At 34.4% G+C, this 18,910-nt stretch overlaps 1 protein-coding gene across 2 annotated transcripts in view; it reads right to left on the bottom strand.

Moving 5' to 3' along the window:
• The window catches only part of LOC136026470 (protein MON2 homolog), a 483,967-nt gene that overhangs the window by 17,499 nt on the left and 447,558 nt on the right, over positions 1 to 18,910 (bottom strand). Inside the window, exons 5-8 of one of the 2 annotated variants that reach the window (XM_065703078.1) lie at positions 17,910 to 18,268; positions 8,518 to 8,677; positions 5,229 to 5,381; positions 1,535 to 1,666 (exon numbers count right to left, since the gene is read on the bottom strand). In XM_065703078.1, the coding sequence (XP_065559150.1) occupies positions 1,535 to 1,666; positions 5,229 to 5,381; positions 8,518 to 8,677; positions 17,910 to 18,268 (804 nt within the window). The remainder of the gene's footprint in view (positions 1 to 1,534; positions 1,667 to 5,228; positions 5,382 to 8,517; positions 8,678 to 17,909; positions 18,269 to 18,910) is intronic. The other variant, XM_065703080.1, reaches the window with a different exon arrangement.

Here is an 18,910-nt window from a genome sequence, read left to right as displayed (position 1 = left end):
AAAAGTTATCACTTTGATACGATGTGGACGAGAACAAAAACAAATAAACAAATAATAAATAGAAGACTCTTTCCTTAGGCAGCGCTACTAAGCTGTCTCTTATTGGAATAAATACTATTTTTCACTTATATCTTGAGATCCTCCACGGTACCAAATTGTAACTTTATCCTTGGCTTTAGTGGTATATTTTACAGAAAAATAATACTAATTCGGCCTTACTGACGACTCGCCAAAAAAGACAGGAAGTTGAATATTAGCCTATTCCAGACGATAAGGCAGAAAACTGCCTGTCAATACGTCCACAACTTAAGATAAATATATATTTATTATTTTCAATCTTGTCTTGAAAATAAGAACAACTGCTACAGGTCAAAAACCCTTAAAAGTTACCACTAATTGCCAATGAAGGGGCTTCATCTCCATAGTATGGAAGTCTTTAACCATCTCTGTATATGAAAACTTATGAAGATTCAACATTCCGACATAATCTCAAATGTTTATGTTCGTCACCGTTGCTGTAACATCGAGCCCACAGTCACGATTGTCAAACATAGAAGACTGCGATGGCTTGGCCACGTCCTAATAAGACCCATTGACCGCGTCATTAAGCAAGTGCTTTTACCTGCTCCTTTACCAGATTTGCAAAGACGTCCTGGAGGTCGATTGAAGAATTGGTGGGCAACTGTCCATACGACCTCAATACCATAGGACGATTTCAAAGGTTTGGTGGAAAAAGCGAAAGCTGCTGGTTTGCTGAAGAGCTAGCACAAGATCACAACAAATGGGAGTCAACCATACAGTCTTCTAGATTCTGGGCAAGGCGTCCACGTGTGGTCCCACAGCAAGGATATGTAAAGTAATGTATAAATATAATATATACATATATATATATATATATATATATATATATATATATATATATATATATATATAAATATATATATATACATATACATATATATGTATATATATATATATATATACATATATATATATATATATATATATATATAATATATATATATATATATATATATATATATATATATATTATTTTTACTTGTCGTAGTTTTACATTGATCAATTATTATGAGTATTAATTAAACTATAATAATGATTTTACTCGATAACCACGTTACTCAGGAGTATTTTATTAGCTACATTCAGACACGAAATCATGTTATTTTTCGGGGAGCCCAAGAATATTTGGAGGGGGGGGCAATAATTCCGAAAAATATTTGAAAAATACATTTTTAATGAAAATTCAAGGACATTTAGTAAAAACTGTAAATGTTCTCGTTTTTAACGGTGTGCTACGGTTCCATAAAGCCCCAACAACTTTCATTGGTATCCGGACATATGCTTTATTTTCACATACTTGCACCTTCTACCATCTATTTTAACTAAAGAATATATATATATATATATATATATATATATATATATATATATATATATATATATATATATATATACATTCTATTGTATTTTAAATAGAAGTTACTCTCAATACTGGTCTCTCCTATTGACTTACCTTTATTATTTCAGTCAAGACGTTTTCCTCTATAACCATTCGCTCGTTAGCTGTCTTTCTATACAGAGCAACAATCATACTTAGGGCCTTTTCTCCAAATGGCACAAAATTGGGTTGAACCCAGTCAGATCCCTGGAACAGAAACTGATTTTTTAAGTCTATCAAACTATTCGTCTAGTCCTTTACAGTCTATTACCGACGGCAACAAATTAAGCAGTGAAGTTGTTTTCAACAGAACCTGTCCGGAATTCATTCTGAATCACATAAAAAAATAGTTTCAACTGAAAGTAAGGAGCAACATTAAAACTGAAAACAACCATAAATTATTACGAATATGAGGGGGGGGGGGTTCACCCTCCTCAATACCTCGCTCTTTCCACTAAGGTTTGTCTTCTTGTTCTAAATGACTCTTGAAATGACTTAAAATTGAAAATAACTCTTCAAACACAAGAGCCAATTAATTAGAATAATAAGCTTAAATATAAAAAACTTAATAAGAACAACTATTGCGTAAAGAATGCAGTATTGAGGAGGGGGCCACCCCCTGATATGTGTAATAATTTCTATCCGTTTTAAGTTTGAACGTTAATCCTTACTTTCAGTTGAAAATAACTTGTTTTTTTTTTTATTTAATTTCTGATCGGTTTTAAATAATGGTAGGAAATCCGGCTCTCCCTCCATGGGAAATTCCCTTCCCATAGGAAAAGTTTCTTCATGGAAATATCCTCCTACGCCCCCCCCCCCGAAAAAATCTCTATACTTCCCAATAACCAATACTATATTTAAACAAAGGACGAAGTTCATAGCTTTTAGCCCATTCCTCGGGGTCAAGTCATCCTCAAAGACATTGTTATTAGATATTTCGACTATGAAAAATCAAATGGCTACCTCAAAATTTGGTCGGGCGACTTTGGGGGAAAAAGGGGCGTGGGAGGGGGCTAGCTACCCTCCAATATTTTGGTGACTTAAAGTGGCACTAGAAGTTTCGATTTCTGGTCAAATGAGCCAAGAACAATGGTTCAATAAAATCAAACCAGAAAAAAAAAGTGAATTCGTGATCTTTTTCTGGCAAAAATAAAAATTCCATAATTTTGTATAAAGGAGATTCAAACCTCTGCAGAATGGTTTTCTGGTGTGTTGAATTTGAAGGTGTGTCAAATTTTTATTAATCACCACTATTAAGATCACTTATTGTGATTAAATTAAGATCTTAATTCAATTTTTATTAAGATCACTTGATGTTTTAGCGATGTTTCCCCTCCCCCTTTCTCAAAATTGGGAACATTTTCTCAGACTTTTAACTTTGGATGGGTAACATTGCAAGTTATTAATTTTATAGATCGCTCCTTACAAGATCGTTACCACGTACGGTTTGATACAAGCAAAACTTGAATATAAAGATAAATTTCCCTCCGATACTGGTTAAAAGGTTAATCTCGAAAAAAAAAAGAAAAAATGTTTGGGGACCTTACGGTTAAGTAACTTCCCACTAATAAATCTCAGATTTGTTTTCTGCCCGGTGAGGCGAAAATACAACCAAGTACAAGTAAGAATACTTTCTACTTCCCCTTCAAGCCCCACCCACCACTAAAAAAATCCTCTAATATCCCCAAGGAAGAAGAACTGTGTCAACCTGTGCAGACGAAGAGTTGTATATTATAATTACTTTTGTAAAAATACAAATTTTAAAATTAAAAAATCTACAGGTTATATCTATGAGAATTTTTTTATTTTTTCAAAACGCACAGTGACTATCTGTCAACTTTTTAGCACTAATTAGAGCCGATTTAAATGGCTAAAATTTTAAATATATTGAGGCAGTATCCACCCTTAGGGCTCCCTCTAGACCTGGTCCCCTAGAAGGATCTATTTATTTACTGCAACAACTTTAACCTCAACAAAGTAAGTATATTATTGTCATTACCTGTGGTCTCCGTTATTCTAAACTTAGTTTACTGATTTATCTTCTCCTAATTCCTTCATATCAAAATGAATGAACTTTAAGAGGTTTTGCAGGGTTTTCAGGATAAAAGATTATGTATGAAAATCTATGTAAAGAAGACTAGCTCAGTAAGATTAGTGATGGGTGAAGGTGGAAAGTAGATGTTTTCCAGAGAAATTGCCTACGGATTGTTATGGTTGCTCGACTGACTGACCGTGTCTCAAGCAATAAGCTGTATGAAAAATGTGTTCAATCCCACTTCGGGCTTTAATGAGAGAAATGTTGAGATGGCTAGGTCAAGTTCTCTGGATGATGGATGACAGATTGCCAAAAATTTACCCATCGCAAAAAAATTTGACAATTACAGTAAATTGTCCTCATCATAATTTTCGTTCTTTTTTTTAATAGCATATATTTGCCCCAAAAGGGGAAAGATGCAATAGAATCGTTAAACATCATAGCCCATAAGCCTTTTAGGTGCATGTATGGCTGAAATAAACAGTCTATTCTATAATAAATAGCAGAACTAAACAAGAAGAGTTACAAAGGACTTACAATAACAACATCGATTAGAGTAGGCTATTTAAATATTTCCCTAATTCATCCAAATTTTTAATATGAATAAATCAAGCTTAAACAACAAAGGTTCAAACTGAAGACCCGAAAGAAATCCCCAAGGATATAGGCTATGGCATAATTAATCATATTATATTTTTGCTCAAATCGTCAATAATTTTTATTTTACCAAGGTTTTCTTTTAACAAATATTTGCATTTATGGGCTTGAATTAATAAAAATAAGAAAATTTTATTTCAGAAAAGACTAGAAAAAGCAGATAAACCACCATGGATACATGGCATAATTATTTCTTTCAGATTTTTGCATAAATGAGCAATAATTCTTATTTCACCAAGGGTTTTTTTTAAGCCAATAATTGCAGTTATGGGTTTGAATTAAAAAAAAAAAAAAAAAAAAAAAAAAAAAAAAAAAAAAAAAAAAAAAAAAAAAAAAAAAAAAAAAAAAAAAAAAAAAAAAAAAACAGGAAAAGCTTAGATCGTCCATCGGCAATTTCATAGTTTCGGGCTGCCTTGCTACTATGTACCACGGGAAATGAGGAGACACGTAATTAAGAAAATCAGGACCAACCACAAAGAAATATTGCCAAGACCAAGACGCAAATTATTATTCAATAGCCATACCACAAACACAATAAATAATACACATATAACAAACACAAATAATACGGAAACAAAATGTAAAATCAGAAAATAAAATCAGCACACTCTTTTGAGAGGACCGGAGAAAAACATTTCGCCCCCTTTCCCAAAGCACCAAATAATAAAAATCGGAAACCAATTGACTCTGATTGTAAAAACACTCGGGATAAAAACTGGACTCAGGTACCTGTTGTATAGCCAAACGTTATTGGCTACAGGTTATGGATACTTGCCAGTAACATAAAATAAGATGAGAGTGCAGATGTTCCATCTACCATGAAAACTTAATTTTAAATTGACTATTTATTAACATTTCGAAACGTGACCTAATGAAGAAAATTATTGTTCTCTTTCTTTAATCAAAGAATGGGCTTCTCCTTACCTTGTCAACAGCATTTCAGTTAGCTAAGAACTAGTTTAAAAAATATTTATAATTGAATTATCAAATAAGACTCAGGAAATCTTTGAGAATTACTTTTGTCAGTTAAATATTGGGAAAGACTGGCATACGAGTAAAAGGCAATTACTACTTTACCTGGCTTGACTTTTGCATCTGTAGTGGCCTGGCATCCAAATCCGCATAAGTCGGTACTTTACAAGTGAAAGAGACAAAATATATTAGCTCGTTAAATATAGCAGGTAGTAGATTTCTCTGTAGATTGTCACTTGTTCCTTGAGTAACAGCATCCTTAAAAAATGAATAAAGTCCTTCAAAATTTAATACAAAAAAATAAAATTTCGTAAATAACATTGAAATATAAAAAAATGGTTAAAAATCAAATTTCAGAGACCAAAACTTTCTAATGTTAGAACCGATTGAAATCGTTTTAAAAAATAAGACAATTCTCTAGATTGGAGACGAACAGAAGCCATAAGAAAAAAAATTAAGCCTGAACAATATTATAGCACTCAAATGTCTTTAGGACAAATTCTGTATGCTTCAGGGAAACAAGAAATAACGTGAAAACCCGTTCGGAAGAGGAGCCGGACGTGAATCCCCCTATATCTATATGACAGATGATGCCACAAAAGGATTTCGTGACATTCGCAATTCCCTTAGAATTAAACAAAGATAATTACGAGTAAAGGAAATTAGAGCTTGGATCCCCCCAGTGGTCTCACCTGTATTATGCTTAATTGATAATGAACAAAAAGTAAAGCTAAAGTGGTGTAAAGGCCTGTAAGTGAGATACATGTATGAGAAATAGATTGAAATAGTCGCTTAGTATTTTTTTTATTGGATTTATAGTTTATGATGAGTATTTATGATTTATTTATTGGATTTATGACTGTAGTTGGCTTATGATCTAGCTCATGTATCCATGTTAAATTGCCCTTGCCTTCATATGAAGATAAAAAATTAAGCCTGAACAATATTATAGCACTCAACTGTCTTTATCTTTGTGCATTAATAAGGAAATTTCCGAAAATAAAGCTTAACTTCACAAAAAAAAGACAATTGACTTCGTTTGTTAAGTTATCGAGCTGAAAGGCAATGTGACCGGTAGCATCCATACTAAAATATAATTGAGAAAATCTTCTATAAGAAATAGAGGGCGTTCGCTGAATTCGAGATTATACAGAGATTTACTCCCCCCCCCTCCGCAAAAAAACGCATAGGTTTAAGAAAAATTCCCAAGATATTAGATAGCAATTATATACATATTCAATATACTTTTTAAGGGTGATGTCTAATATATGTACTTTTCCCCAGGCTTTGACTCTGGAAAGAAATTACAAGATATTCGGAAAAACCCCTATGTGTGGCAGTCTTACTCAAAAAGTAGACACAAAAACAAAAAAAAGTGAAAATAAATGTTTTCATCCCATGATTTGTAAAAATTAATAACAAAAAGCAACGTTTCAGCTCCATTTTCAACTATTGCTTTCTTACGGATCAATCGATTTGACATTAAAATAACTCAAACCCGGAAATAATACTTGGCTAACTGTTTCCCATTGTGAAAATTCCTAGAGGTAAAACCAACAAGAGCGATATTAGCGAAATTCATACAGAGTGGTCTTCTTTTTTTTCGTTTTTTCATCAATATACAAAAAAAAAGAATAAAACTTAACCATCGATTAGCGTATCATTGGGAGAACACTAATTAGCCTTAGAGGTGAAATTAATAGCATGGTATTGACTTTCAGGGAGCTCAAACCCACTTCTGGTACCGGGGGTAAGTACAAAATGCTGAATGAATTTCCTCTATAAAACATTCCATATTTGGAACCAATAGGGTGCAAGAAGTTAGATTTGCTATAAAAAAAAAAAAAAAAAAAAAAAAAAAAAAAAAAAAAAAAAAAAAAAAAAAAAAAAAAAAAAAAAAAAAAAAAATCTGACAATTGGGAATTTGACAATTCCCGTATAAACCTTACAATTATCAAACAGTTCGTGGTAACGGACTGTAGTAAGAAGCGACCCGGCTCAATAGTAACTGAAACTCTGAAAAATGGAATCGTAAAAAATTCGCATTTTTACGCTGATTCTAAATATATAAGTTTCATCAAGTTTAGTTTTACCCATCAAAAGTTACGAGCCTGAGAAAATCTGTCTCATTTCAGTCAATAGGGGGAAACATCCCCTAAAAGTCAAAGAATCTTAACGAAAATCGCACCATCAGATTCAGCGTATCAGAGAACCCTACTGTAGAAGTTTCAAGCTCCTATCTACAAAAATATGGAATTTTGTATTTTTTGCCAGAAGGCAGACCACAGATGCGTGTTTATTTGTTTGTTGTTTTTTTTCCCCAGGGGTGACCGTATCGACCCAGTGGTCCTAGAATGTCGCGAGAGGGCTCATTGTAACGGAAACTAAATGTTCTAATGCCATTTTTAAGTGACCAAAAAAATTGGAGGGCACTTAGGCCCCCTCCTACGCTCATTTTTTCCCAAAGTCACTGGATCAAAATTTAGATATTGCCATTTTGTTTAGCATAATCGAAAAACCTAATAATTATGTCTTTCGGGGCGACTTGATCCCCCACAGTCCCCAGGGGAGAAGCTGCAAATTACAAACTTCGACCATTATTTACCTATAGTAATGTTTATTGGGACGCGTACAGACACGTTTTCTGGGAGACTTTTTCACGTTAAAGGGGGGTCGGGGGGAGGGGGTTACGTGGGAAGATTTTTCCATGGAGGAATTTATCATGAAGGGAGAAAATTTCCATGAAGAGGCAGCAGGGTTTTCTTGCATTATAAAAAAAAAACAATGAGAATATAAATATAAAAAAAAGCGTTTTCAGGTGCAAGTAAGGAGCAGCATTAGAACCTAAAATGAACATAAATTATTACGTATTAATGGGTTTGTCTCCTCCACAATACCTCACTCTTTACACTAAAGTATTTTTTAGTAATTTCAACTATTTATCCTATGGCCTTTTTGATTCAGAGGTCATTCTTATCTTTATTTGTTTTAGGCTATTCTTCATCCATTCAGGTATAATTTTGATTACTCTTGAGCTAATTTCACCAGCAATATGGAAGTCCTTACCAAAACTAAAAACAACAGTTTTATAACTACTTCAATTCATTGAGAAATTCAGGGCAGCAAATATTCCAAGCAAAGATTGTGCATCGAAAAGATTTAAAGATTTTATATTTAAAACCAGGTATTATTTTTTTTTTTATGGTTTTCAACCAAAGAGGTTGAGAAAATATAAGATCCGTATCCCTTACTTTTCGACACTTATTCCCTTCACTAAAGCCTGTTTATGGCCTTTTCTGTAAAGGTTGCACCTGTGCCCTTACGATTAGCACACATATGATTCGAATTTTTATTAAAATGCAATAAAAGCTTTAAAAAAGATAAAAAAAAGTACCTGTATGCAGTCTATGCAGCAGAGTATTCCTTCTTGTAGAGGGGTCAGAACGTTTTCAGTAATGGGGGGCAATACAAATGGTGACGCATCACAATGCACGGGAACAGATATGATGTTGTTTAAAACTCCAAACAGACTATCTAAAATTTCAGTTGTGAACCTAAAAAAGAAAAAAAACGGAGTAGGTTGCATCTTTACAGTACAATTTTATAAATTATAATTTTAAGGATTTGCAGAGGGAAGGTAAGATGACATCCACCTTAATTCATGCGGACAATCTCAGGGAATACGATAATCAATTACTTAAGAATACACAAGGGCGTATGACCTTGCTCATGAAAAGGTTCAAACACTTTATTTTTACTAGGTATAATGCCATTTCTTGAGATAAACGCAAATCTTGAGCCATTAAACAGTTCTCTATGATGCTTCAGTGCCCCACTAGCAGCGGAGTAAAAACAAATTAGGACACATCAGTGCTTCTTACGAAAAAAAAAAAGCAATTTCCCTTGGTGTTCAAACCAGAGGAATGAAAGTATAGACAACTCTCTGACATTCCAGTGCCCTACTAGCAGCGGATTGAAAAAAAAGAGGACGCATCAGGGCTTTCCATGCAAAAAAAGCGACTTTCGACCCGATCTGATTTCAAAACAATTAATTTTGGGTTACTATGGGTCGTATAGGCTTACAAAAGCATGAGGGATCCTATTACCCACAATATAATCAGCCAGGAAAAAATTCTATGTCATTTATAAACAGTGTCATGGGCTAAAGAAATATACGCGGTTTGGTAAGTTTTCCTACCATCTCAGGACCTCAAAGGGCAAAAAAGAAGAAACTAAAGATTGGCACATAAGCTGATTACGAAGATGAGATGTCATTTGAAAGTCAAGATAGCAAAAAATTGGTTTCAAGCGATTCTTATAGTGCATATCCGGCCAAAGGAAAGTCAAATTCTCTAAGAAAAGAACAAAGAACCAGAAATCTGCGAAAAGGCAGAGAAACAGCTCAACACCATAAAATAGAAAAAAGGGAAACAGAAAGAAGCCTCTAAGGAATAACATAAATTACTACAGAACGACTGGAACTTCAATCCCCATCTCTAGAGGATATCCTGCAGCCGCTGTACCGTATTAACTATTACCATTTTTGTGTTAGAAGCTAAATGATAACTAAGAAAAACCAAAATATAAAGACACTGAACCAGATAGAGGCTCAGAAAGAAGGGGGCAAGATGTTGGCAAAAAAAGCAGGAAAAAAATAGAGCTAAAAGTTTAAAATAGAGGAAATCAGAGGATAAAGGAAAGCTCTAAAGCTAAAAACAAAAAAGAATCTGCGGTCGCAAACAGTCTCTATACCAAGGAGTTCTCATCGCAGTCTGAAGTAGTCGCAGTGATAAGCAGTCGTGAGCAGTCACAGTCGCAAATAGTGACGGTCACAAGTAGTCATATTCACAGTTACAAGTATTCTTAGCTGCCGACACAAGCAGTTACAATTGCAAACAGTCGCAGTCGCAGGTATTCACTATTGCAATTAATCGTAATCGCAGGTCAAAGTGGTCGAAGTAGCAGTCGCAGTCCCAGGTACAGGTAGTCAGAGAGGCAAGTAGTCGCAGTCACAAGTATTCGCAGTCGCAGTAGTAGTAATAGTGGCTTCAAAAGTTGTAAGTTAACACCCTTAGCTCTTCCTATTTCCCAGTTAACACCCTATTTCCCAATAATAAATCTTATTAGTAAATTAAATAAAAAAAACACGTCTTTTCCACTGACAGTAAGGAACAACACTAAAACTTAAAAAGAACCACAAACTATCAAGAATATGAGTGGCGCTGCACCCTCCTAAATACCTCGCTCTTCACGCTAAAGTTTTTTATTACATAAAAAAAAACTTCATCTTATTCGAATTAAATAGCCTTTGTGTTTCTGAAGTCGTTCTTAAGGGATTAGGACAAATAGTCATACTTTAGCGCGAAGAGCTAGCTGTTGAGAAGGGAGCAAATCTCTCAAATCCGTAATAATTTCTGTTCTTTTTAAGTTTTAATGTTGCTCCTTATATTCTGTTGAAAAACCTTTTTTATGTAATTTCTGACAGTTTTTTGTAAGCAATGCCAGGAAATCAGGCTCCATGAAAAATTTCCTCCCCAGAAAAATCCCTCCATGCAAAGTTCCTCTCACGTAAAATACCCCCCTCCTCAGGAGAATTCCTCCCGGACAATTTTATTCTCGCTGAAAATTCCCCTCCAGAAAATTTCTTGCGGAATATTCCGCCTGAAAAATATTTCTTAACACATTTTGATTTGATAAAGACTTGAATTTTTTACTCTTTCAAATCAAGCTGGAAACTCCCTACTCCGTAGAAATTTGTCCTGAAAATCCTCACGCTCGAAGCGAAAAGTTGGTCCCTCAGAAAGTTCTCCCATGGAAAATTCCTCCCGTGGAAAATTTCCCCGTGGATAATTTTTTTCTGCAGACCCCCCTCCACAGAAAGATCTCCAAGAAATTTTCAACTCAGATGAAAATTTCCCCCGGACAATTACCCTTGACTTCTCCACATGTAAAATTAAGTCGGTAAAAAGAAAGTAAGACAAATAAAAAGGAATTTCGTCCAGGAATTCTGACAAATTCCTCCAATGTAAAATTTCTACTGGAAAATTCAGCCCCAAGAAACTTCCCTCCCAGCAGAAAATTTTAGCCGTAAAAACCTCCCCAGAAAAAATTCACCCCCCCCCCCATGTACCAAAAAATGTCTGTATACTTCCCAGTAACAAATAGGGGATCATGTTATCCTCGAAAGCATATTTACTGGACATTTCAACTATGTTGAACAAAATGGCTATCTGAAAATTTTGATCAGACTACTTTGGAGGGAAAAGAGCGCGGGAGGGAGGCCAGTTGCCGTCCGATTTTTCGGTCACTTAAAACAGCGCTGGAACTTTTAATTTCGACTCGAATGACCACTCTCCCGATATTGCAGGATCATTCATTCGATACGATCACCCGTGGAGAAGATTAAATTAAAAACATGCATTCGTGATCTTTCTTCTGTCAAAAAGTACAAAATTCCACATTTATGCAGACGGGAACGTGAAACCTCTGAAGTAGGGCTCTGTGATAGGCCTACATTGAATCTGCTGGTGTGGTTTTCATTAAAATTCCTTTACTTTTCCGGGATGTTTTCCCGCTTATTTTTGAAAATCAAGCAACCGCTTTTCAGGCTCGTAGCTTTTGGTGAGTAACACTAAACATATTAGTAACTAGATCAGCATATTAAGCTTATTCTTTTGATGTGTCTATTGAAATCGAAATTTTGTTTTTAAGAGTTTCGGTTACTATTGAGCCGAGTGGCTCCTTATTTAAAACCTGTTACCACGAACTGTTTGATTCGTCAAATAGCATGGCATTTTGCGTCGCAATGGTTGACTTCCTGGCAACATATAATAGACTCTGAGCAGAAACTGGTTTTAAGACTTCATACGGATGCAGAAAAATTAACTCTTTCCGCAACTGCTTTCTGCAGACTTCATCAAGTGTCATCTTACGGAAATAGGGTCCAAGAGCTTCAGTTAAAAAATAAGCGAACTGGGTTCGCCCGAAGGAAGTTTTTGACCACAGTATCTCGGAACTTTTTTCCAAATACTTCTGCCATTCCGCCAGCCGGATTTCCCAGAGTAGTCAGACTCAATCATTTTCAGAACCCATGTAATTTCTGCAACTGTTGTTTCATCCCTCACAACACAAGCACCTAGGTGCATGGGTAGTTTTGCCGGTTCGCCACTCTCCATGGAAGATCCTGTCGAGAGGTGAAGCTGATTCGGCGTTAGCTTTATGGTAACATTCTTCTTATTTTCAGAAGTTCTTGCAGTAAAGCGTAGGACCCCTTATGGCAGATTAGCGACGATGATTAGCTATGTAAGAACAGAAAGAACAGATCTCACGGAACAGCTCTACACCACTCTTTCATTTGGTGTTCCATCGCATCTTTCTCTTTCAACCAAGTCTCCCCGAATTGGCACATTCCCATTATAATTCATACTGGAACGTCAAATACTAAACTTAAAAAAAAAACAAAAAAACAAGAAGTTAGTAGGATAATATATAGACTACTAGCTGACCCCTGCCAGGCATTGCTGAGGCGCTGCACGTCCCAGCAACATGTGGAAGGAATATCCATAAACAGCGTAACTGAACACCTGGGCAAATGTCCTGCCAAGTATAAGCTGGGAATAAATTGTTGGAGCTCTTCCGGAGCTGTGAGATGGCTTGGCATTTCAGGTCCGTCAAAAGCGCCTTCCTCTCTCCCTATCTCCAAAAGGGAAAACAAACTTCCGTGGTCTCATAGTGGCGTTAGATTAGACCATTCACACGTTTGCCTAGCCAGAAACGTTGCTGGAAAATATACCGCAAGGGACATATGAAGAGCGGTGCAATACAGCATTTGCACCGTATTCTCATTTATGGACAATTCTTCTGGGTTTTGTTTATTTTTTTGTTTTTTTCGGGGGGGGGGGCTGAAAATCCTCTTCCTTGCTAAGTTAGCCATTATGGGCTGCCTCCCCATAGTAGTATAAAATTTGTATGCATGAATATATAATGCGTCAGAGATAATAGGTTTGATATTACTTGTGTAGAATTTAGACTCTTGTTGATAGAAGAGCATTGTCAAATAAGGAAAACCATATGGTAACCAATATGGGCCCAGATTGCCCAAAGCCTCCATTTATGCTGTAGTTCACAAGAACTTTTTGTTGTCTGGTTCTAAGCCGGCTTAAGTGCTTCGTCTAGACTTGAGAAGATGTGTTACTCCTCGTTCTGAGATGGTTTCGGGACCATCGCTTTTCCTGAGTCCACGTTAATTTCAATAACTTGAATAATATAACTTAAATATACTTAAATAATATAAAAATTGGAACTAGGAATGTTACAAAGTTAAAATACAGCGTATAGTATTTTGACTTCAACAATTCATACACTTTGAACTGGACTTATTAGAAGTTTCAGAAACTCATATCCTTAGTGTAGTAAACATGAAAATAGGTGATGTAGTTTATTTACTCAGACAGGAAAAATTGTCTGCATAAGCAGGGAGTAGAGTTCATATCTAAGAAAAATGAAGAAGACATTAAAATATGAATTAAAGAGGTGTGAAATGGAGGATATGGATAAAAAATTGGCATTTCTGGCTTATTCAGGGATAGTAACCATTATCTAAATTAGTCTTAATAGTAAAATATTATTTGAAAACAATTTTAAAAGGATTTCGGAAAATATCTTGAGAACTCCTTAAAAATGACATCGGATCAAAACAAAAAGGAATTGCCATGCGTAGCAATAATGTGCCCTCTTTTTTTCTTTTCTTTTTTTCTCTACCGTAAGTGGGACACCGGAACATTACAGAGCTGTTTAAGTGCTCATTTTAAAGGAATTTTCTACGTCTACATACCATTGTAATTAACAAAACATAATAAATAAAATCTTTTTTTTTTACAAAACTGCATCTCCGGATCCAAGATGAACAGGGACGTCTTAATCGTAGGTTATAACCAATAAATCACGATACGCTATAATTATGTGATGGTGTACGTTACAACTGAGGTTCATTCTTTACTATATCCACTTATGTGTGTGATCGTGGTTGCAGCGGTAGCTCCAACCTAAGTAAAATACAAACCTCGAACAATAGTAACTCAAAATTTTCTTCATAGAAGATCCAGATCGAGGTTGCAGCGGTAGTTGCCACCTAGTAAAGGTCTCTTCTGGATATAAAAGGCAATATCAATTGCTTTAGATTTGTCTGTGTTTCTATTATAACTAACTACATGCCTAGTTATGAGATTGATAGTTATCAAGCTTCTATTGGCCTCATTATAAATTAATGTTAATTAATTTTGAATTATTCATAAATCGTCTACTGTCTAAACAGAACTAGCAGACTATTGCAACATTACATATAGCTGTCTGAGGGCTCATTTTAAAGCTAATTTCTATATCTAATTGATTTTAATAAAATTAACTTCACGACGTTATCATAAAGTGTCATGACACTAAAAGGTGTATTACGTTTTTTTTAATTTGTTAATAAAAACACCAAAAAGGGGCCTTTTCCAAAATAAGGCTCCAAAAAAATATAATTTTTCAAAATCTAGCTTCGATCAAAATTAAGGGAGCGAGCACTCCCACCCCCCTCCTCAGCTGCCACCAATAGAGCTAGCACACCGGCAACATTGTAAAAAGATACTTGAAGGCTGTATTCAAACATTTTGATCATTTCATTGTGTTTTTTTATGATTTATAGTGGAAAAGAGCATTAAAAAGCTGCATGAAGCGATTATCAAAGTTTGAGGTCTAAGTTACCTTATTGTGGCAAGTTTTCTACCATACAATAAAGCCTTGCTTTGAAAAACCAAGAAGTACAAAGTATTACTTTGTATTGTATATTACTTTGTAGTATCGAATACAAGTTAAATGCGATAGCATCAGAAGGTCAAAATTTTAGTTTGGAACGAGGAACGATCGTTCCACATCGTGGAACGATGAGGCATGGATGACACCGAGACTTACAACGATTTACCAAATTATGTAATATCTAAATTTTAGTAATCCAGCTGCTACTAGAGAACGTATGGATCGTCTTCTGCAAGGAAAACAGACTGAAATTCAGAGCAATATTTAACAGGCTGCCAATATTCTTAACTTTGTTGTAATTTTTTGTCATAGATGGTCCAGGCAGTCTGGCAAAACCTTTGTGTATTAAACCTTGTATCACATTCTTTGGGGTCAAAATCGCAAAGTAAAATGTGTAGCGTTTACTGGAATCGAATCAAATCTATTGCCTTATGGACAAACACAAGGCATTTGGATGAAGTTCCACTTTCATCAAATTCAATTTCCAGCATAAACCTGGTTCAAGCATAGAATCAGCTCAAGCGGATATTTTTCTAATGGATAAGGAACAAATGTTACCAAAGTATGGTTTTAGAGAATATGGATAAGTGGTTACGCTCCACTGCAAATCCAAACTTGGCATTTGGACAGGATATTCCTGGAGGGGATTTCCGTCAGTATTTAGATGTTCCACTCCAGAGCAACCTTAGTGAAACACTTGAATTGTACATAACAAAGGCATCTCTGGAAGTACTAAAAAAATCCTTAAAAAAATGCGCGCCGATCCTGAATAAAAAATATTCACAAAGTAAAACCGAGACCTGTAAAATGGATATCTTCCCTAAAATGACTTCAACGAATTACCTGAAGATGTGATTTCCACCGGTAATTTAATTGAAGAAGCATTGGGATATTGCCTTGCAAATCCCGGGACACAAATGACGACCGGGACACAGAGAGTATAAATGACGACCAGGATATAAGTTAAAAAAAAAACAAAAAAACTAAAAAAAAAGGTAAAAACTACAAAAAAACTAAAAAGAAAAAAACAACTAAAACTAGAAAAAAAGCTAAAAAACTTAAAAAAACTAAAAAAGAAAAAAAAATAAAAAAATAAAAAAAATGAAAAATAAAGGAGAAAAACAAAACTAAAAAAACGAATGTATATACAGACCGGGACACCGGGATACAAATGACGACCGGGACACAGGGAATATAAATGACGACCGGGACACAGGGACACAACTACAACGGGGACGCCGGGGGGGCACAGGGGGATATAAATGACGACCGGGACACCGGGACACAAGGCATATAAATGACGCCCGGGACACTCAAAGAGAAATCATAGACTGGGACACCGGGACACAGGGAATATAAATGACGACCGGGACAAAGGGACACAACTACAAAGGGGACGCCGGGGGGCACAGGGGGATATATAAATGACGACGGTGACACAGGGAATGGTCAATTAGCAATCACCATCAACAAAGCTCAAGGGCAATCATTAGAATCATGAGGTATAGATCTGAATACGGATTGTTTTCCCATGGACCATTATATGTTGCATGTTCAAGAGTCGGTAAACCTGACAATCTATTTATATGCACAGACAATGGGACAGCAAAGAATGTTGTATATTCGCAAGTTTTACGTAGTTAAAAACATATATATGTATATATATATATATATGTATATATACATATATATATATATATATATATATATATGTGTATATATAATTATATATATATATATATATATATTTATATTATACGATATCATATTTTCATTATAACGAACTTTTAAATAAATATCAAAAGAATTATCTAGAAATACTTAAAGAGATTTTCAACTAATTTCGGAGGTTCGAGAATTGTTGTTGCAGCGCCATTTATTTTGATTTGTGTTCCTAATTGAACGGATTTTTTAAAAAAATTAGCCACATGGTAAAGATGAATTCTATAATTGTTTAGTTCATTCAGGTTTTTTGCAATGTGTTAATATTTGTGATTTGGTAAAATTTATTATATTTAGTTTACCTATTGTTGCAAAAAAGAGGGATATATTAACAGAATAAGCTTGTTTTGGTGTTACTTGGTTGTTTTACATTTGCTGTTTTTTTTTTCTTTCATAGGCATGTATTTTGGGGGTGATACCTGACACGGGGATGCCATGGATATTCTGTGGTAGCCACAACACTTGGCAGGGTAGATAATTTAAAGTGACGAAACCCCATATAGGCCAGTGTATTCTCCTGATTAGCCCTTGTGTTGGGTTATTGCCTCTGAATTATTTGTCTTTGTTATTTTTTCTATTGTTTGGTAAATGACGACTTATACTTATTGACGACATGACTGCCTGTCTACGGATTACTCTTTATGGTTGATTGTGTATGGCTATGCTGTTTGACCTATGTGATTGTATGGATGAGTAGGGTTAAGGCCTCATTCAAGTGCTGGTCTATCTTAATCAATAATTTAGGAAAACAGTCTTCCTTTTTTTCCTTCTGTCTCTCTCTCTCTTTTTTTTTGTTTGTGCTGTTGCATTTGTGATTTCTCTTTTCATGATAGATATATATATATATATATATATATATATATATATATATATATATATATATATATATATATATATACATATATATATATATATATATATGCGTGTGTATATATATATATATATATACATATATATATATATTATATAAATATGTATTTATATATAATATATATATATGTATATTATATATGTATATATATATATACATTATATATGTATATATATATATATATATATATATATATATATATATATATATATATATATATATATATAAATATATATATATATATATATATATATATATATATATATATATATATAAATATATATATATATATATATATATATATATATATATATATATTTGTCCCTTGATTTAGCATACAAAACAGAACAAAACCCTACCTGTAAATTTACATATTTATTTTTCGACGGCTGACTTACCTGTGTTTGATATGTTGAAATAGAGCAGGGTAAACCAGGACCAATGATGTTAAAAATTGCTGACTTGGCACAAAAAGTTCTTTGTTATCTGACGGTGTTGTCGCTGACAAACCAATATTTATTGTTATCCTCCAAGCTTGTAACCACTGATTATCACCCTTTTCACCAGTTTTTGTATTAATTAATAAAAGTTCTTGCAAGGATTTTAGAGCAGACAAAGAGACTTCTGTATTTCGGCTCAGAGCACTTTTTTCAATGTGTTTTAAGAGTAGTGTCCATCCATTCTCAAAATCTCCCAGCTGGTGAAGGAGAGGTTGCTTACTATTGAACACACGAGAAACGCCAGATAGTGTAAGAACCTGAAATTAAACGAAGGAAAATTTATGATAATATAAAAATCTTAAATTCAGACCTGTACTACCAAGATAATTTAAAATGAAGTGAAGATTTTTACAGAAAAGACAATCGTTTGGAAAATAATACTCACAAAATTCCAGAAACTTATCAGAGCTTTTATAAAATGATTTATTTTTCAAACATATATTTATCACTGCTTAGTTGGAAAGCTGACGACAAATTTTCACACCAGAAGCTTAGACCTCAACCCGTGAACCTACTTTAGAAATGCAATTTCTTCAATTGTTTAAGCAATTTTCATACAATTCATCAGCTAAATTGCTATCCTAAGACAAGTCACCACCATCCCCCCTCAATATGTTTTTGGACATGAGTGTCATGAGGGGCGTGGTAAGTTGTCCTTGGCGTGCTGGTAATATTTGATAATGGATAGAGTAAATGGTAGAATTGCATCATCAAGGTTAAATGCATTTGAGCGACATGATTCTCTTTTGTTTCTTTCAGTTCTCCAAAATATTGTAGGTAATGATTATGAAGACGATTGCAATATATTAGATATTATAAAAAATCATTATTTATTTTTGAATAATTTGGCAAATAATAATGCTAATACAAGGAGGATATCGTTACGGAATTTTCAGGGC

Source organism: Artemia franciscana, chromosome 4 (assembly GCF_032884065.1).
Source record: "Artemia franciscana chromosome 4, ASM3288406v1, whole genome shotgun sequence".
Lineage (NCBI taxonomy): Eukaryota > Metazoa > Arthropoda > Branchiopoda > Anostraca > Artemiidae > Artemia > Artemia franciscana.
The sequence above is the reverse complement of the archived record's forward strand: the minus strand, read 5'-3'. Positions and strand labels throughout refer to the sequence as shown.